Source organism: Eurosta solidaginis, chromosome 5, assembly GCF_040869045.1.
Source record: "Eurosta solidaginis isolate ZX-2024a chromosome 5, ASM4086904v1, whole genome shotgun sequence".
NCBI classification, from domain to species: Eukaryota; Metazoa; Arthropoda; class Insecta; order Diptera; family Tephritidae; genus Eurosta; species Eurosta solidaginis.
The window spans coordinates 64,779,665-64,801,039 of record NC_090323.1 but is presented as its reverse complement, the minus strand read 5'-3'; the positions used below and the strand labels follow the sequence as shown (position 1 = coordinate 64,801,039).

Here is a 21,375-nt window from a genome sequence, read left to right as displayed (position 1 = left end):
GTGGTTGCGATCGCGTGGTGCGAGTTCGATCACCGTCAAATTATAAATTTTTTTAAAGCAATTTTTTAACTTTTATTTTTCGTTCAATTATTTTTCCATTCACTTATGCACAGATAATTCTCAAACTTGTTATGAAATGTTTTAAGAATGTATGCAGATTTCATCTTCAAATAAGAATAATTTCTTAATAAGAGAAACATAAGAAAAAGGCATATTATGCATTTTTCTTAAATTTTTGGTCTGTAATAAAAATTTTTTTGTTATAAATATTTTTTATTTATGACAAAAAAATTATTATTAATAAAAAATAAATGGGTAATTATTGAAAAAAATACTTTCCCGTCCCATCAATTAGCAAGCCCAAACCGTTCTTGAATTGAGAACGAAAAATCTTATTTTAAGCACAAATAGTGCTTGAAATGAGCACAGAAGGTTCACACATCAATGCCAAACTGGTCATAAAATACGAACGATGTGCTTGGAAAAACTGTTCTTGAAACAAGCCCATCGGTCATGAGTTAAGAAAAAACGTACTTAACAGACTTTTGTCAACGAATGTTCTTAATTTTGAACTTGTTTCGTTCGTTTTAGAACGATTTTTTCTCTGAGTGTAAAGACTTGATGAAATCAAATAAGAGTAGTTGTCATAATATAGATACTAAAAAAGCTTTTTGTCAACTGAGGTATTTAAAGAACTCAAAGAAGAAGAACTGTAAAAGTAGGCATTGAAACATGAGTTATTAGTATAGATGTAGACGAAAATTTGTCAAATTTTATACCTGAATCTAAATCTTTTGTACCTAAAATGTTTTTGCATTGAATGCATCCGTTATTTTTTTTTTAAATATTAATTTTATGTTCCTTACTGGTACTCAATAAAGAAATGTGTTTATAAAATAAATTAAATGTAAGGCGCGATAACCTCCGAAGAGATCTAAGGCCGAGCTTCTCTTCCAATTTGCGTCGTGCTCCTCTTGATTTTCCCTACAAATTGGCCGGACAGGACCTACATGTTTTATGCCGACTCCGAACGGCATCTGCAAGGCAGATGAGTTTTTACTGAGAGCTTTTCATGGCAGAAATACACTCGTAGCGCTTGCCAAACACTGCCGAGGGGCGACCCCGCTTAGAAAAATTTTCTTCTAATTGAAAAACCTTATTTCTAAAATTTTTGATGTTGCCTGGCCCAGGGTGCGAACCCAGGGCATACGGTGTGGTAGGCGGAGCACGCTACCATCACACTACGGTGACCGCAATGTGTTTATATATGTACATAATTGTACGCTTCAATCGATAAACTTCTTTTATGATTTTTACTGGAAAGGTATTTCTTCATAAATCATATTTCCCTGTTATACTACCTTTAATTTGTGTTACAAAGTTTCCTGACTAAAAACAGTTTTTGGATAAAGAAGCAGAATATAGCTTTAGTTTGTTTCAACTTCGCATCGGAAGGCTTTTGGTACATTTTTGGATGATTTGGTACATTTTTTTTCCTCGTTTGGTACAAAATGAAAAAATCCATTTATCATCCCTGTGTCTTCCCCGTTGCACTTCAGAATACTGCAGTTAAATTGTAATGGGTTAACTGGGAAGATCACGGAGATAGTCGATTTTATGAAGCTGCACAACGTCCGCATTGCTGCGATCCAAGAAACTAACTTCACGGCAAGATCTGCTTTACAGACCTACTCTGGGTATAGCATCCTCAGAAAGGATCGCGAAAGTTGAAATGGAGGCGGTCTCACATTGTATCACCCACGACTTAATTCAATATAATAGACATCATCAACATCCACATCCCGCGTCTCACTTGTTGCCCAGGGGATACAGCCCTGACATCAGCGCACTACTTACTTTCGAAAATCGTATTATCCTAGGCGATTTCAATGCCCACCACGATTTGTGGCCTTCTGATCTACAGGCGGACAGCAGGGTCGAGATGCTGACAGAGCAAATAGAAGAAACGACGTTCTGCACGATAAACGGAAACGCCCCCACATTTCCATCGTGAGCGCAGATAATCGTTTTGCTGACCTCCCTTTCCCGACTGATGCTCGTCAAGGGGAGCGTGCTTTCCGCAAGGTCATTGAATCCGCTTCTGCTCGTTTCATTTCCGCAGGAAAAAATCCCGGAAATCCGGCCATATTTTCCAGCGGAGGCCGCGACTCTAGCGAGAGAACGTGACCTTATAAGGCAGCACGATCCCGGCTACCCCCAAATAGAGATATAAACCAACGCATCAGATTGCTTGTGCATCGCTTCCCAAGGTCGTCGGTTCTATGTACCGGAGCGACTCGGGATTTTTCCCGACCAAGGACTGCCATTTCAGTGTAACCCCATTTAATTTGTTGCGTCCCTCCCACAAATTATCATCCTCCTAGCAGCTCCTTGCAGCGGGACTGCTCCATATTCTCTTGCTCCGGGAAGGTATCGAACCCAATCTGGGTCCGTCTCCTGACCCCGGTCCTGAGAAATGGTTTTGCTGCATCTGCCGGAAAATAATCTTTTTAGGACGGTCATCCTCTTGTCAGTGTGTCTCGTGTAAGGGATGGTTGCATCGGACAGGTTCTTCTGGGATAGATCCCAAAACCAGACGTCCACGAAACTTCTATAAATCTTTTGTGGCTCCTTGCTGTTCACGCCCTAGGACGTCCCGTAGTCTGCGCCTAGAGACTCCCCCACACGTATGGTAGGAAGCTGTCACAGTTCGCCGGATATCGTGAGCGCAGAACTCGTAAACTGCGTCAACTGGCAGCCGATGGTAACATTGGCATCCGACCACCTGCCTATACTTATTTCGCTCGATCGTTCCGCCGACTTCATCGTCTCAGAAAAACGCACTTTCATTAACTTTAAAAAAGGAAAGTGGGACGAATACAAATCCTTTACAGAGAACCGCTTTGCTGCCCTCCCTATCCCGACTGATGTCCGCCAAGGGGAGCGTGCTTTCCGCAAGGTCATTAAATCCGCCTCGGCTCGTTTCATTCCCGCCGGTAGAATTCCCGAAATTCGGCCCACTTCCCGGCGGAGGCCGCAAGTTTAGCGAGAGAATGTGACCTTATAAGACAGCTCGATCCCGGCGACCCCCAAATAAGGGATATAAACCAACGCATCAGATTGCTTGTGGAGGATGTGCTGGTGTACCCCAAGGTTCTATATTGGGACCGCTATTATTTTGTCTATTTATAAATGACATCTTCAGCTCCTGCCAGCATGCGCAGATACATGCCTACGCAGATGATATCCAGATCTATATGTCAGCGATGCTGGGGCAAGCCTCTGAACTTTGTGCCAAGTTTAACAGTGACCTGTCATCCTTATCCCATTGGGCATCTACGAATCCCCTTGCCCTTAACTGTGCTAAATCGTATGTACTTCCCATTTCAAAAAAGCATATTAACTTTCAGGATCTACCAAATCCTTACATTAATGTTAACTGTCTGAAATATGTTTCTAAAGCGACGAATCTGGGCTTCGTCATAAATTCTAGTCTGTCCTGTGTTGATCACGTTCTGTCATCAGTAAAGTTTACTATACCCTAAGAAACTTAAGAGTATCGGCGGCCTTTACACCGCTAGAAATAAGGAGAAAGCTGGCTATACAATTAATATTGCCAAGTATTTGTTATGCGGAATGTGTATACAGCAAACTAGATTCCAAGTCTGCACACAAAATTGATGTAGCCTTCAATCATGTAACGCGATATGTTTTTGGCTTAGCAAGATTTGACCATGTATCTGAAGGGAGGACTCGTTTGTTGGGTTGTTAAGTCTCTGATTACCTTAGAGCGAGGAACTGCATTTTCCTTTATCGTATTATGGCAGATAAAGTGCCCAATTAATTATATAACAAGTTGACTCTCGCAGTCTGCTCGCATATGTGACATAATTTTACCAAACTACAACTATTTGAACTCTGCAAGGCTATTCTTTGTCAATGCTATCCGCATATGGAACTCCATCCCGAACTCAATTCGCAATAGCTTAAGTAAAGGCAACTTTAAGAATGTTATATATTCGTTCTTTCGTCAATGTATGTCTTGATTCGAATCTGAGTTTACCTACATATCTTCTAGTCAATTATTATTATTATTATTTAAGTATTCTGGTACCCAACTAGCAATTCTGTTTCCGAAAATGGCTTACTGCAGGCTTTCTGTATATTTACATATAACCGATTTTAACACCAAGTTCGTTTTTATTTTCCTAATTGTTTTTCGTAAGCGTTCGTAAGCGTTGGGAGCGAATATTTGCTAATTTTAAACTTTTTTTTCTTCTTTTTTTTTCTTTTTGAATTGTAACGAGCATATTCTGTTATGAATCTGTTTTGGTTTCCATCATATATTATTTTATATACCTTAAAGCCACATAGCATACGGAAGATTGATTAAAGTTAAAATCACCACAATGAGACATTTTCGACTCCTTTTAACGACTAAAAACTGTTTAATCAATTCTGTGACCAAAAGAAGACCCGAAATCGGCTCCCTCTTATGAGTGAAATATGATTTATTGAAAAAGCAACAACAAAATGTAAAGCGATCACAAAAAATTATTAAAATAAGATTCCAAATGTCTCGAGAAAGAATCGCAAAAGCTTTAAAACACACTTAAAAATTATTCCCACAAGACTCATAAATGATGGTAAATATGACTCGAAAAAGACTAAATACTGATTAGAAATATGGGTTAAAAGAGGCTCACCAAGTGTAGTCGCGCGTAGGTTACCATTTTCCCCCGACGAGGGAGCCTTTTCTGATCAGAAAATGAGCGCATACATGCTTATTTTGATCATGCTGGAGACTCGAAAAAGACTCTAATATGATTAATAATTTCAAAATATGCTGGGTGGGAATAGGTGAGGTTAATGTGTTAAATTTAAAGCTTGAATGTTTTATTATTATCCTGTTATTTATTGTCTGATGTACTATAAAAGATCATACATCATCTTATTGTGCTAATATATATTTCTTTTAATAAATGAAATGAAATGAAATGAAAAATGAACACAAGCGGGCGAAATGGGAGGAGCATCTAAGCGGTTGTAACCTCTCTGCCGGTGTAGGTAAACTTTGGTTCACCGTAAAGTCCCTATCGAATCCGTCTAGGCACAATGACAAAGTTTCCATCGCCTTTGGCGATAAATTGCTGTCGGATGCGAAAAAATGCGCGAGCGCTTTTTGCCGACAATATATAATGCATTCTAAGGTCGATAAAGATAGACGGAGGGCCAACAGACACGCACATAAACATAAATTCAGCGCGTCTCCAATTACTATCACCGCCAAAGAGGTTGAGGATGCCATCGGTAATGCTAAACCATCCAAAGCAGTTGGCCCCGACGGCATAGCCATGCCGATGCTTAAAAGCCTAGGGAAAGAGGGTTTCAAATATTTAGCACATGTCTTCAACCTGTCTCTTTCCACCTTTGTCATACCCGAAAAATGGAAAATGGCCAAGGTGGTCCTGCTACTAAAGCCTGGGAAACCAGCTAACATAGGAGCGTCATATCGCCCGATATCTCTCCTATCGCCAGTAGCCAAGACGCTTGAAGCCATTTTGCTCCCCTACTTCAAAGCAAATTTGCAGCTAGCCTGTCATCAGCATGGCTTTAGAAAACTCCATAGCACCACCACCGTGCTAAATGCCATCAGCACCCAGATAAATTGCGGTTTAAATCAAAACCCCCACCATAGAACAGTACTCGTTGCGCTAGACCTATCAAAAGCATCTGATACGGTCAACCATGGCACGTTACTGAAGACCTGGAAGGGTCTACCCTTCCCCCATGTCTAAAAGTTGGACCGCAAATTATCTGGGTGGTCGGCAGGCATCGGTGCAATTTAGAAATGAAAGATCAAAACCAAGAAGAATTAAACAGGGGGTGCCACGGGGTGGTGTCCTATCCCCACTTTTGTTTAATTTCTAAGCTACCTTCGCCACCAGAAGGAGTTATCATCGTTTCCTACGCCGATGACTGTACAATAATGGCCACAGGCTCAGGCCCACAGATCGATGAACTTTGCAACAGAATAAACGGCTACCTCTCTGATCTCTCCAGTTTTTTCGCCTCGCGAAACCTGGCATCACCTACTAAATCCTCCGCGACCTTATTTACAACATGGACGTCCCAAATGTCGACCATTTTGAACATCCACGTCGACGGCACTACGCTACCGACTGTCCTACACCCTAAAATCTTGGGTGTGACGTTTGATCAGGATCTACATTTTGGTGAGCACGCAGCCGCAATTGTACCGAAAATCCAGAGCCGTAATAAAATTCTCAAATCCCTTGCTGGCAGGACTTGGGAAAAGACAAAGAAACGCTCATTCCCACATACAAAGCAATTGGCCAGCCGATTGCGTGCTACGCGTCCCCTATATGGTCGCCAAGTCTAAAAATTACCCACTGGAAGAAGCTACAGACCTGCCAAAATACTGCTCTCAGAACAGCCAGGGGCTGTCTTCTTATGTTCCCAGAACACCATCTACATAATGAGGCGAGAATACTCCCCATCAAGGAGAGAAATGAGATGCTAACCAAACAGTTCCTGTTGAATACCCAGAAACCTGGGCATCCCAACAGACATCTGATTGACGAGCCAACACCGCATAGGGACTTAAGGAGTCATCTCCGTAAGCATTTTGAGGAAATACGGCACCTGAGAACTGAGCCGTGTGAAGCAAAAAAACACAAGCAGGTCCTTGGTGAACTCCACAAACAGGCGTCGGACCTTTATGTCAGGAATTGCCCGGTTAATCCAGTACTCAAAGAACAGTACCCAAAACTTGCGGAAGAGGAACGCATACTCCCAGGGAAACGCAAGTCACTCTGGCTCAACTTCGTTCTGGATACTGTAACATGTTAAACTCTTACATATCCAGAATCAACCCCGACATACCAAATTTATGCCTCGCTTGCAATGTGTCCCCACATGACACCAACCATCTCTTTAATTGTAATGTGGAACCAACGCCTCTAACACCCCTTTCATTATGGTCCACCCCTGTTGAAACAGCAAGTTTCCTTGGACTCCCGTTAGAGGATATTGATGACAATTTGTGATCGGTCGCAGCTATTAGGTGGGGCGAAGCACTGCTACAACAATAACAACATTGCTTGTGGATGAACACAAGCGAGCGAAATGGGAGTAGCACTTACAGAATTGTAACCTCTGCCGGTGTAGGTTAGCTATGGCCCACCGCAAAGTCCCTATCGAACCCGACTAAGCACAATGACACAATATCCAGCGGGTTAGGGGCTTAGAATATACCCGCGGAGGTTAGAGGTTTACGCCGGTGTTCTACTTTAAAAAGCTTGATTTTTCTATTTAAAAAAATAATATTTACGAAAGGTTTTGTTTGTATGTATTTAAGGAAATCAACGTTTTGGCCATTTCCGAAAGATCCGGGAGTTTCGCCTCAAAATCTGGCAGATCGTTCAAAAAATTTCAAGAGTAGCTCCTTGTGGAGGGATTGTCCCTCTTTCACTTACTCCATAGAGGCTTTGAACCTAACCCCGGTCTTTGGAATTCGTACTGCTGCGTCTGCTGAAAAGAAACAGAGTACATAAAATGGTCACACTTTTTAAGTCCTTAATTCTCAATTTCTTTAAATCATTTGTGGCTCCTTGGCGGTCACGCACAAAGGCGACTTACGGTTGCTATTAATTGTCTATTAATACTCATGACTCTCGTGGCATAGGGCGCCTCCAGGTTTTTCGGCTGTTTTGAAGAGCTACAATTCCCGATATGCGAACAGTAGCAATTCTGACCACCAGTCGCTACTACGTCTCCTGACCGCCACACCATATGCCAGCACAGAAGCTATAGGACTGCGACTTCGAACTCATACCTTCGTTGACGTCACTTTCCTAGAAGCTCTAGGTGTAGCTCCGAAGACTTTCTAACGGATGTTTTTACGCGCTATGCTGCCGAGCTGCACCAGAGAAATACCTTGAAACGTTAGGGAGTGATTATTCGGCCAAGGATGCCGCCCTCGAAATCATAAGCAGTCTAAGTGGATGTCATTGCGTAACTCATGGGTGAAAATCGTATAATCCTCGACGCATCTACATAATTAGAATTTTACAAGGACCCTGGATAAAATTTTTAAAATGTAGACCCAAGTTTGCAGACGGTTGTGTTCACAACATAGATTTCAATAGTCTTCGTTAAATCAAAACGATATTTTAGAATGAAAGTCGACCGATTTTAAGTTGAAAGATGTTAACTGCTGTTTTCCGGCGTTATGATATAAGAGCTCATTATGGATGACCGCGTAGTTCAGTTTTCAGACTAGTTCGATTGTCCACAACGTTAGGGTAGTAGCACACACAGTCATTAGTTCGACTGTCTTGGGAAAGCTTTTGCTTCACCACTGTGAGTGTTCTTGCGAAGGACAAAGCCTGACCTGGTAAATATATGTGCCTACGTATTCACATTTGTAAAAGGAGCCGTAACGTGTAGGTGATATTTAAACTTGGTTCGTAGGCAATAATCAATGTGGTTCAATCCAGGGGACTAGTTTTGCATAGGGCCGCCAACTTTGGGAAATGTCAAACCGGGAGACTTGGGTGTTGAAGGATGAAGTGTGAAAATCAAAATTAACATTTCAGACGCTGTTGTATAGTTTCGCAAATAAACAACAGATGTTTGAATGTAAGTCCAAGGGATTTTTCAAACCCTTCTCATACGTACATACATATATCCCCAACTTAAGTATGAGGTAAGGATCATTTCAAAGGAGTGTTTATGCCCCTAGAACCTACTATAGGATTTTGCATCACTGATTTCGCTTAATCTTTCAGCCAATCGCAATATAAAATTTTTAAAAAAATCGGCACCTTTTTTTGGGTAATTTGCTTTTTTTAACAACTTAAGGACAATTTGAAAACATGTTCGCCTTGGGTCATTTGATTTGAATTCATTGTTAATTATTAATTTTTTGACAAAAAAAAAATATGCAAAGTGGGCATATAAATTTATTATATAAATTTTCTTTCAGTGTTTTGTTTTAACAACTTGGTGAATTGGATGAAGTCCGTGTTATGCTGACATCGAAAAAGCCAGTTTTTTTTTAAATAACTTTTGAAAAGTTAAAAAGAGTTAAATTTCGCAATTGGATTCTTATAACTGGCAGTGATGCGCATCCGTTGATACCACTTTCGCCATATCCGACAAATTTTCGGCATGAACAATAAATGGCCTAAACAGTCTTAAACGAGTAGAAAATATATTAACGCGCCGGACGCCGCCACCCCCGCGCCGATATTTTTGACATTCGGTGGTGGCGTGCGAAAAACGACAAAAATCGGCGGCGGCGGCGTTTATCGGCGGTGTATATCTTTACGGCAGGTATGCCTGTCGCAAGAGGCGACTAAAATACCAAATTAATTCAAGGGGTTGTGTTGCCAGCGCAATATATTTAATTTTAATTTATTTATTATTACGGCTGTTAAGGCCTAAATTCATTTTTACAACCACTTAGTTCTGTTGAATGTGCTGTCGGAATGCCATGGGATTCCGATCAGCATATTTACTAGCGTGACAAACGGACGAGTCTGGAAGCCACTCTTTTTAAGGAAGGTTGGAAAAGACGCGATTCCTATCCTCCAGTCCTCCCAGCATAAGGCACCAAACATATATAGCTTCTCCAACCCAATTGTCAACATCACCTACCCATAGAGAATCCTGTTTCATTAACAGCCGAGGCTCTGGCGATCCCGAACTCCTGATGGATCTAGAAGGTGGAAGGGTGGTATGGCCCTTGGGATTCAAGGGGTTGTGTAGCGCAACCCTCTCAAGGGGTTGCCAGCGCAGTATATAGCTTCTCCAACTCAATTGTCAACCTCACCTACCCGCGGTGAATCCTCTTTCATTAACAGACGATGCACTGGCGACCGCAAGCTTCTCATGGAACTAGGGGGTGGGGTGGGAGGGATGGCTTTGAAGGTCCTATGTGGTCATATAAATCGTTCCCGAGATGGTCGGGCTAGTACCTTAATGGTGCTTTGTTACCGGAACGTACCGGATCTATATCCGGCAAAGGACCATCAACATCGATAACATCGATGAGGAATTAAACAAGGCGTGCCACAGGTTGGTGTCCTATCCACACTTTTGTTTAACTTCTACATATCAAAGCTACCTTCGCCACCAGAAGGATTTACTATCGTTGCCTACGCCGATGACTGCACAATAGTGGCCACATGCCCAGGCCCACAGAATGATGGGCTTTGCAACAAAATACGGCTACCTCACTGATCTCTCCAGTTTTTTCGCTTCTCGAAACCTGGCATTATCACCGACTAAATCCTCCGCGACCTTATTTACAACATGGACGTCGCAAATGTCGACCATTTTCAACATACACGTCGATGGCCCTACGCTACCGACTGTCCTACACCCCAAAATCTTGGGTGTGACGTTTTATCAGGATCTATATTTTGGTGAGCACGCAGCCGCAATTGTACCGAAAATCCAGAGCCGTAATAAAATCCTCAAATATCTTGCTGGCTGTTGTTGTTGTTGTTGTAGCGATAAGGTTACTCCCCGAAGGCTTTGGGGAGTGTTATCGATGTGATGGTCGTTTGCCGGATACAGATCCGGTACGCTCTGCTAACACAGCACCATTAAGGTGCTAGCCGCCCATCTCGGGAACGATTTATATGGCCACATTAAACCTTCAGGCCGTCCCTCCCTCCCCACCCCCAAGTTCTTGCTGGCAGTACTTCAGGAAAAGATAAAGAAACGCCACTTACAAAGCAATTGGCCAGCCGATTGCATGCTACGCGTCCCCGATATGGTCGCCAAGCCTAAAGACTACTCACTGGAAGAAGCTACAGGCCTGCCAAAATACCGCCCTCAGAACTGCCACGGGTTGTCTTCTAATGTCCCCAGAACACCATCTACATAATGAGGCGAGAATACTCCCCATCAGGGAGAGAAATGAAATGCTAACCAAACAGTTCCTGTCGAATACCCAGAAACCTGGGCATCCGAACAGACATCTGATTGATGAGCCAACACATTATGAGGAAATACGGCACCTGAGAACCCAGCCGTATGAAGCCAAAAAACACAAGCAGGTCCTCAATGAACTCCACAAACAGGCGTCGGACCTCTATGTCAGGAATTGCCCGGTGAATCCTGCACTCAAAGAACAAACTTCCATAAAATTTTTAACACATCTGTGAAATTGAAGCGCCGAGCAAAGCGTTCTATGTAAATCCGGCTTTATGCTGCCAAAGACCTCAAATTAATTTGGTTTTCCGGGTAGTTTTGTAGATTGAATAAAAATTCAACAATATAACAAACACCCTTTTCGTATATAATTTCACCATCAGTTTAATTGATAGCTCCTGAATTAGCATTTTATCAGTATAATTTTTGCGAGTTTGTTGTTATTTTTTTGCTTTTCTTTAACTGATAAGAGAGTTGTGGTGTGATAGAAGGAATTTTGCAGCGATTGCTAGTCATAGTTTTACAATTGGACGTGTTGGATTTACATACATAATACAAAAAATAAGCTCAAAAATGAAGCTTAGAATACCAAAAATTAATATAGTGAAAAGGTATTTCAAAAAACATACACACAATAGAAATACAAATACAAAATACAAAAAAATGTTGGTGTAAAAACCGCACTTTGTGCTGTTGTCCTATATAAAAATCGAAATAGTGGGACTTTCATCCCCATGAAGTGCTGAAAAAACTATTCTAAAAATATAATTAAAATTGTAATGTTGCTTCGGCTGGGACTTGAACCCAGAACGTTCCCTGTGTAAGAGGCGGATCACGCTACTGCCACACCACAGCGGTTGCGGTGGCGATTGATTTTCTTATTTTTTAAAAAATAATATTTATGAAAGGTTATGAACAAAACTATTTAAACAAATCGAAGTTTCGGCCATCTCGGACCTGCCACGGCAACCGGTTCTATTAGGGGCCGTGAATGCCAACCTTCGTCATTTTATAAAAGCTTAAATTCCCCAAACACCCATTCACCTGAAGTAAGAAAGTTGTTATATTATGAAGCCTGAGTCATCTTGCAAAAAATGTGCAAGAATATAGACCTTAATTTCGTCATTTTATAAAGGATGATTTTCATATACTGTCTTCATAACGGTATAAGCAGCCTCTTTGACAGACACTTTCCATAGTAACTTTGTCCAGCCCGACACTTTTAATCCTTCTAAACTTGAAAGAGCATTGAAGATAATATATGAAAATCAGCCTTTATAAAATGACGAAAGTAAGGTCTATTTTTTGCACGATATCTGCTAAAGCCACTACTACTTGAGCTTAATAATACACCAAAATTCCTTCTTCAGTTGGTAGTATGCGCTGGCAAAATTTCAGGTTTTATAAATAAAGAAAGTCTAACAGTTACGAGCTATTTGACTATGTATACTGCAGTTATACGGGGTTTTCGCCAGGACCAATGGCTGATATTTCAATGTAACGCGGCTCAATTTCTCGCGGATTGATAAAAAAATTGAATATCTAGCCCCTTGAGGAGGGACCGTCCTTCATTCACTTACTCCAGGGAGACTTCGAACCTAAGGCCGGTCCTAAGATCTGATACTGCTGCGGCAGCCGAAAAAATAATACAATACTTAAAATGGTCACACCTTTGTCTGTCTGTCCGTGCAAAGCGTAGTTTCATCGAAGGAGATGTTCTGGACTAACTCCTAATACACGTCGTCGACGCGATTTCTTTAAAACATTTGAGGCTCCTCCCCCAGTTTTTCGGCTGTTGTTAAGAGTTACAATTTCTGAACTTCGAACAATAGCAAATTCCGACCATCAGTTGCTACCGCGCCACCTGGCCCTCACACACCAGCATGACGTAAGTTAACACAGGTAACCAATTTGCTGACGGCCCGTCTACAGCTTTGCACGTAACAACAAATAAAAATTCAATACCGCAATAATAACGCATGCGGCCATACTGCTGACCGAACACTTATAGTCTTGCGCGTGACAACAACAAACCAAATACAAGACAATAAGCGGAAATGGTTCAACAATTACAAAAAAAAAATGTAAGGCGCGATAACCTCCGAAGAGATCTAAGGCCGAGCTCCTCTTCCAATTTGCGTCGTGCTCCTCTTGATTTTCCCTACAAATTGGCCGGACGGGACCTACATGTTTTATGCCGACTCCGAACGGCATCTGCAAGGCAAATGAGTTTTCACTGAGAGCTTTTCATGGCAGAAATACACCCGGAGCGCTTGCCAGACACTGCCGAGGGGCGACCCCGTTTAGAAAAATTTTCTTCTAATTGAAAAACCATATTTCTAAAATTTTGATGTTGCTTCGCCCGGGGTTTGAACCCAGAGCATACGGTGTGGTAGGCGGAGCACGCTACCATCACACCACGGCGGCCGCTAGTGCAAAAAACAAAGAAGTCACGCGGCTAATAACGTTCAGTAACTAAAGTTACTTTTACTATTACTTTTACTATTTCGAAATTATATCGCCAACGCGTAGAGGTTCACAATTTTTGATCTTCTTTCTTCCTTGCTTCGTCCAACGCATTTCTTGGAGGTGATGTCAGATTTTGCTTTGACGAGGACATCAACCAGCCGGGCATCTGCACCAATCCCGTTCAGGGAGCGGACGTTCCAGGTGCATGCTCTCAATTCATTGTCCTTCAAACGTTTGCCATGGTCGTCATCAATAGAGAGTGTATTTATCCGAGGCTTGTCGGTATATTTCATTGGAGTATGGTTTTACGTGGCGGGTCCCAAGCCCAGCGCACAACCCGGTCAGCGGGGGTGAAAATATTACTTGCACGTTTATATAGCGAGTCGTTTGCTCCAAGACAGACGCCCGTTTGCAGCCGCACCTAGAGGTGTACAGACGCTGCCGATGAGATCTCCCCGGCTAACCCTTAAACCGATTCTGTCAGAGTGGCCTAGCCAGGTTGTCCCCTTCTCACATTAGCTCACCGCTAAACGGATGTTTAGCGGCTACCCAGAGGACACTTGAACCGCATGCAAAAGGATCGCTCTGGCCATTCCCAGGTGAATGGCAGTCAGAAACTTTTCCCACTTTCGCAGACTTCTTAATATTGCAAAATGGGCGATTATGGATGGTCTTAATTACATTAAAGTACATCCTGCCTTAATCAGATGGATCGGCTGCATGTTAAATTGCAGAAACATTACATCACAATGGGGATTGTACGAGGCCACGAAATCAGTGGACAGGGGCACGCCACAGGGAGGGGTGCTATCACCTCTGCTGTGGACGCTGGTCATCAACCAACTGCTCAGGCAATTCGATGAGGGACCCGTAAAACTTACGGCTTACGCAGATGACGTTGCAATTGTCATAAGTGGAAAGTGCCTTCCAACGATTAGTTCTTTGATGGATCGGGCGCTTCGGGATATTCATACCTGGGCATCAAATGTCGGGTTGAAAGTCAATGCGGAGAAGACGTATATGGTCTTGTTTACAAAGAGGTACAAGGTCCCAAATTGGGCCAGGCCTAAGTTAGGAGGGGTGACCTTACAGGAGAAACTTTGCACAAAATATCTAGGAATCATCCTAGACAGTAAGCTGTCATGGAAGCTCAACGTCGAGGAGAGGGTCAAGAAGGCCTCAACGGCACTCTATGCATGTAAAAGAATGCCGGGGTGTACGTGGGGCCTATCGCCTTCTCTTTCTCATTGGGTTTTTACAGCGATTGTAAGCCCTATTCTATACTATGGAGTTCTTGTTTGGTGGAAAGCCACACAAAAAACAACATACCTCAATAAATTAGCGGGGGTATGCAGACTATCGATGCTTAGCATTACGGGACCCCTGAAACCAACCCCGACGGCTGCACTGTATGCCGTTCTGCACCTTCCACCTGTAGACCTGGTAGCAAAGAACAAAGCATTAACGACCGCAACCAGGCTCGGTGCTTCGGGGCAGCCTGAGCGCCGACCATATGGCCATAGTAGTATAGCGTCATCAATCACAAGACGAACAGACTACCTGATTCCCTATCTGCGCTTTGAGGGAGATCTTAAGGCCACAATAGAGGTGGACGGTTGGCGCAAGGATGCGCAAATGGCGGACGAGGCGATACATGTGTACACCGATGGTTCCAAAGTAGGGGAAGGCGTAGGGTCTGCGGTATACTGCGCTGATTCGGAAATAAGCAAATCCTACAGGCTGCCGGATTACTGTAGCGTTTTCCAAGCGGAAATATTAGCCGTAACCAAAGCAGTAGAAACCCTGGAAGAGAATAGCTTAAGCTGCAACCGTGTTAACTTTTATATTGACAGTCAAGCAGCAATTAAGGCAATAATCTCGCATAGCACAGCATCTAAATCCGTGTTAGAGTGTAAGCAGTCTCTGGAGAGAATCGAGGCAGGGAGAAGCATACATCTATATTGGGTCCCAGGACATATGGGAATAGATGGGAATGAAAAAGCGGACGAACTAGCTAAAAAAGGCGCATCCCTTGAAGCTTGCTGCGTAGACGTCCCAATTAGATTCGGCGAGATTAAGCGAAGGCGAGAGGTGCACATGATCGACCAAGCGGGAAAGGCGTGGGTCCAAGCGCGGGCTGTAAAGTGTCGAAGATTATGTGTAGGTCTTACAACCTTAGACTAACACAGTTGCTTCTATCATTAAAAAGAGAGGACTGTAGACTCATGACGGGTATTCTGACTGGACACTGCCTTCTGGCGTCACATGCCTTTAAATTAGGCTTGGTCAGTGATAGCAGATGTAGGAAGTGCGGGTTGGATGAGGAAACGATCGAGCACGTTCGCACGTGCTTGTGCCCTGCACTTGCCAGGCTAAGACTCCAGCTATTAGGAGTGATACAGCTGTCAGATCTAGAAGCAGCAAGTGGCTTAAGTCCTAGGAAACTTCTAGTATTTGCCAAGAGGACGGAGTTATTTTATAACATAGGTCCTGGTTTTTGATAGGGTTTTTCAGTTTGGTCGTTAAAAGAAACTTCTGTTAACACTACGGACTCAATCAGTCTATGTGAGGTCCTCATGGACCGGCCAGTTCAACCTAACCTAACCTTCGCGGACTTCTACACACGGCTCCACCCTCCACAGAGTGTACTACTTGTATATTTAACACACAATAAGAAGGGCTGCGATGTCTGGCAGGTTGGAATGGACGTGATTCCAAGCCACCCACCAAAATCATTTCGTATTTAAGGTAGTCAGTAGATATTTTTTATTACGAGCAGTGAGTCATACGTAGCAATGATTTTGCAGTGCTTATGTATTGAAATCAGTACACAGACAACGAAGAGGTTCGTGCATTTCAAAATTCGATCTGAAAATAACACACCTACCATCTCCCTACGACTCTGTAACGTGGGGAGCTGAATAAGTTTTAAACGGCAGGAGTAGGGAGGAAGAATCCTTGAGGGCTCCCACGGTAAGTCCCTTAGCGCAAAAAGCAGGAATTGCTTTGAGCCGATTCTAATTTGTCGCAGTGGGTCTGATAACTAGGGTTCCAGATTATCGAAGAGTATTCCAATATTGGCCTCACTACAGATATTGTAACGAATTTAGGGAAATTCCGTTTATTCCTAACGTTCGAATCGCTAAACTGTTGAATAAATAGCTCCAATAACCAATAATGCAAAATGGTCTTTATTAGACTACTTTGAGAGTACTTCACAATAACACTTAACTTCACAACCAATAGCGTGCTTAAATCAAAACTGATTAGTCATGCCTCAGCTTGCGCTGCTTTTATACTCTCTGTTGCCTTGTCCGCATATTTCTCCAAATGCCTAGACGTTTCCCCTTCTAGAATCTCCTGCTTGGTTACCAGCTATAGGCGTGTGTATTTGTAGTTTATAGCCTCTCGTATATTCATATGCGTGTGTATATGTGAGTTTATGAGTATCTCTCCGTTGCCTTGTATGTATGTGTGTAGATGATGATTGATTTGTTTACGTACTACGAGGGGCTGCTTAGTATAGGCTTAGTGATGCTGGTATCGCTTAGTGATGCTAATATTCGTCACACTGCCCTCCACCTAAGTCGGATCGTCCCGATCAGACAAATTTCCTGATCTAAACGCTGCCAGCATTTCCAAATGAACCACTTTCATTTTGGTTCGTGGTTTGCCAATGGTTTGTATGCGGTAAACTACATCGTTGATTCGTTTTAAAACTTTGTATGGGCCTTCCCAATTACACTGCAATTTTGGGGACAAACCTTTTTTCCGTTGTGGGTTGTATAACAGCACCAAATCTCCTTTCCGAAAGCCTTCCGAATTAATTGCTTTATCGCATCTGGCTTTCATCTTGTCACTTATAATCTTCGTTCGTTGCCTTACAAGATTGTGTATTTCTTTCATCTCTTCTTCCAAGACACCAGTGGATTTCTCAGTATCTCTCTCCGCATTGGCATCTGTCCCAAACTTCAAATCAGCTTGCAGTGGAAGGTCATTAACAAAAATTACCTTTGCGGGAGTTTGGCCCGTTGTCTCATGCACTGCCGATCGGTAAGCCATCAAGAATAATGATATGTGTGTAGCCCACTCTTTATGGAACTTGTCGACTACTTTCCTTAAGGGTTCCTCCAAGGTTCTATTGAATCGTTGCACCATACTATAGGACTGAGGATGCAATGCAGTTGTCCGTGTTTTTCGAATGCCCAATGATTTACACATTTCCTGGAACACAGCTGATTCGAAATTCCTGCCTTGGTCAGAATGTAACTCTATTGGTACACCATACCTTACAACCCAATTGTTTATAAACACTTCTGCTACTGTTTCCGCTTCTTGATTTGGGATTGGGTATACCCCTGGCCATTTGCTGAAACAATCCATGACCAGCAGTACATATTTGTTTCCGCAGTTGCTAGTAGGAAATGGACCTGCGACATCCATAGCGATCCTTTCAAATGGCGCACCTGAGTTATATTGCTTCATCTGGCCATGACTTCGGGTTTTGGGCCCTTTCGCTCTGCTGCAAACCTCGCAGTTCGCAATCCACTCAGTGACCGACTGACGGCAACCAATCCAATAGAATCTCTGTTTAATCTTCTCGAGCGTCTTCGGGATTCCAAGATGACCTTCGCTTGGACCATTATGCAGCCCACTGAGCACGTCAGGAATCCTCTTTCTGGGAACAACTATCAGTTTCTTCTTGCATTGACCATCCTCACTCTCCCATATTCGATGCAAGCAACCGGATATCAATTCTAAACTGTTCCACTGTGCCCAATAAGACTTCGCAATGGGACTCTGCCGACATCTCTCTATTTGGTCTTTCGTTTCGTTCGAGCCCTTGCATAACATGTGACTGATCAGTATCTTCTAGCTGACACTTTCTTAGTTGTTCCTTGTCCCATTCATCCGTACATGTTATAGTCATTAGCCGGACATCTATAATGTCTTCTTTAGCCTCGGCCTTTGAACAGTGCTTGCATTCCAAACTACACGGTCTTCGTTACATTGCATCAGCATTTCCATGGGTACTACCTTTTCGATGCTCAATGGAAAAGTCATAGCTGTGTAGTCGCTCGATCCACCGTGCCAATTGTTGTCCTTCTTGATTACGGAACTGCAGAAGCCATTTCAACGCTGCGTGATCTGTCCTGACGCGGAATCGCTGGCCGTAGAGGTATTTGTGAAAATGTTTAATGCACTCTTCCAATGCCAATAGCTCTCTCCATGTAACGCAGTAGTTCCTCTCTGGTTTTGCAATTGAAGAGCTCTAATATGCAACTACCTTCTCCTGTCCATCGACCAGTTGTGATAAAACGCCTCCTATAGCATATCCACTCGCATCTGTATCTAGAATAAATGTTGCTCCTGGAATCGGATATGCCAACAATGGGGCGGTGCACAAACGCTCTTTCAATTTTTGGAAAGCCACTTCTTGCTCCTTCTTCCATTCAAAAGCTTTATTTTTTCTTGTAAGCTCGTGGAGGCTATGGGCTACGCTGGCGAAATTTGGTACACATCGGCGGTAATATGTGCACAGCCCAAGAAAACTTCTCAATTCATGTAGGTTCTGTGGTCTTGGCCAATCCTTTACAGCCTCTGTCTTTTCGTTCGCAGTGCAGACGCCCTCTGTCGTTACCTTGTGACCCAAATTATTTAGTTCCTTTTTAAACAGCGCACACTTTTTGGGACTTAGTTTCAGACCAGTACCAGCTATTCTTTGGAAAACCTCCTCCAAGTTCTTCTGATTTTCTTCGAAGTTCTTTCCCAATACGGTGATGTCGTCTAGGTACACTAAGCATGTTTTCCAATGTAGTCCTTTCAGTACCTGATCCATGAGTCTTTCAAAAGTAGCTGGTGCATTACATAGTCCAAAAGGCATCACTGTAAATTGCCAAAGACCATCACCGACACTGAAGGCTGTTTTCTCTTTGTCTTCCTCCTTCACTTTCACTTGTCAGTAGCTGCTTTTCAAGTCCAGTGTGGAAAACCGTTTCGTACCAGAGAGCGAGTCCAGAGTGTCGTCAATTCTTGGCAATGGGTAGCTATCCCTTTTCGTAACGTCATTCCACTTCCGGTAGTCCACGCAAAACCTCATTTTTCGATCCTTCTCCTTTACAAGTACTACCGGTGAGCTCCATGGACTAGTTGATGGTTCGATCACGCCGCTGTCGCTCATTTCTTGTATGATTTGACTCACAACTTCCCGCTTCGCCAGAGGAACACTACGTGGAGCTTGACGGATCGGCCTCGCATCTCCAGTGTCAATTTGATGTTTCACAACGTTGGTGCGGCCTGGCTTGGAGCCATCTTGGTCAAATATGTTGGCGTACTTTAGGAGCAGTTGTTTTGCCTAACTCTGATAGTCTTCCTCTAGTCCCTCCGTCCATGCCATGATGTCATCTGAAAGATCAATATTGCTAGTTGAAACCTCTTCCTGGAGCTGTTCACAATTGATTATTACTTCAGCCTCTTGGCATCTTCCCAAAATAGCTCCTCTGGTCAGTTTGAGTGGTGACTTGAACTCATTTAGTACTCTTACCGGGATACGTCCATCTTGTTTTGTTATAGCCAGGGTTTTTCCTACAAGTATGTTCGGTGTTGATTTGTTTGCTGCTTCGACAACCCACAATTTGTTTGTCCCACAATCTCCATCAACCTTTGCCCAGATGACTGCTTCTGATTTTGGTGGTATTTGCTGACTCTCTTCCACCTGGACTCGTTTACTGCTGTAGTCTCTCTCGTAGCCGAAATTAAGGGGCACATCCATGTTGTTATATCGCACCGTCTTGCTTTGCATGTCGATCTTGATGCCTTGGTTGGTTAAGAAGCCCACTCCAATTATGATTTCATCAACAATCTCTGCCACTATAAAATTGTGTACTACCGTGACGTTCCCAGTTGCGACTTCATATGATACTTCTCCTAGAACCGTGGTGTCTTCTCCAGTGGCTGTACACAATCTTGCTCCATACAATGGTCTTATCTTCTTGTTGACTAAATCCGCTGGAATGATGGAATGAGATGCACCCGTATCTACAGTCAGTAAACGTTCCTTTCCATCCACATGTCCTCCGACAGTAGGATTGTTTGACCTTCTTCCAAATTGTGATATAGAGATTATGGGGCATTCAATTGCGGGAGCCAGCTGTTGCCCCTTGGGGCTGACTCGCTTTAGTTTAACGATTGCGTAGATTTGGAGATTTGCTCATCTCCTTCAGCTCTGCGTTTACGGCCACCCACATTGTTGGAACTATTATAACCGGTGCTGCAATGACGTATAATGCGACCTGGGTTGCCGCACTTGAAACATTTCATAACTCCAGCATTTTTCTGTTGTGACCCCTTCAGTACTTCCATAATTGTGTCTACCCAGTTTGGCCTTTCCACTCCCACGCGATGTGCTTTGTACGAGGGCTTACTCAAAAGTGAGGCTGTTTCCTGAGTCAGTGCATGCGATACCGTTTCAGCAAATGTTAGTTTTGGATTCGCATATGTAGCTCGTTTCGTTTCCACTTCTCGTATGCCATTTATGAAGCTCTGGATTTTTACCCTCTCGGTGTATTACACGGGTGCGTCCGCATTTGCTAGATGGGCCAGTCTTTCGACATCCGACGCAAACTCCTGCAAAGTCTCATTCGCTTTTTGGTAGCAATTTTGCAACTCAACTTGATATATCTGTTTCCTATGCTCGCTTCTGTAACGTCTCTCGACAGTGGCCATCAATGCTTCATAGTGGTTCTGCTCTCCTTCGGGAATCGTCTGTAGGATTTCGGCTGCTGGCCCCCACGAATAGAGCTGCAACTTTATCTTCAGAATTCCAGCTGTTCACTGCTGCGGTCTTCTCAAACTGTAGTTTAAAAACCTGAAAAGGAACAGAAGCGTCTAAGGATGGTGTTTTTACCTTTGGATTTCTTGCTGAAGCAGCTCGGCGAT

General features: G+C 43.2%; 1 protein-coding gene across 3 annotated transcripts in view; it reads left to right on the top strand.

Moving 5' to 3' along the window:
• The window catches only part of SCCRO4 (DCN1-like protein SCCRO4), a 139,155-nt gene that overhangs the window by 81,691 nt on the left and 36,089 nt on the right, over positions 1-21,375 (top strand). The window contains exon 1 of one of the 3 annotated variants that reach the window (XM_067791609.1): positions 11,509-11,579. The exons of the other annotated variants lie outside the window; for them this stretch is intronic. Coding sequence (XP_067647710.1) covers positions 11,542-11,579 — 38 coding nt within the window. The 5' untranslated portion in view covers positions 11,509-11,541. Of the gene's footprint in view, positions 1-11,508; positions 11,580-21,375 lie in introns of those variants that run through there. 3 annotated transcript variants of the gene reach the window in all.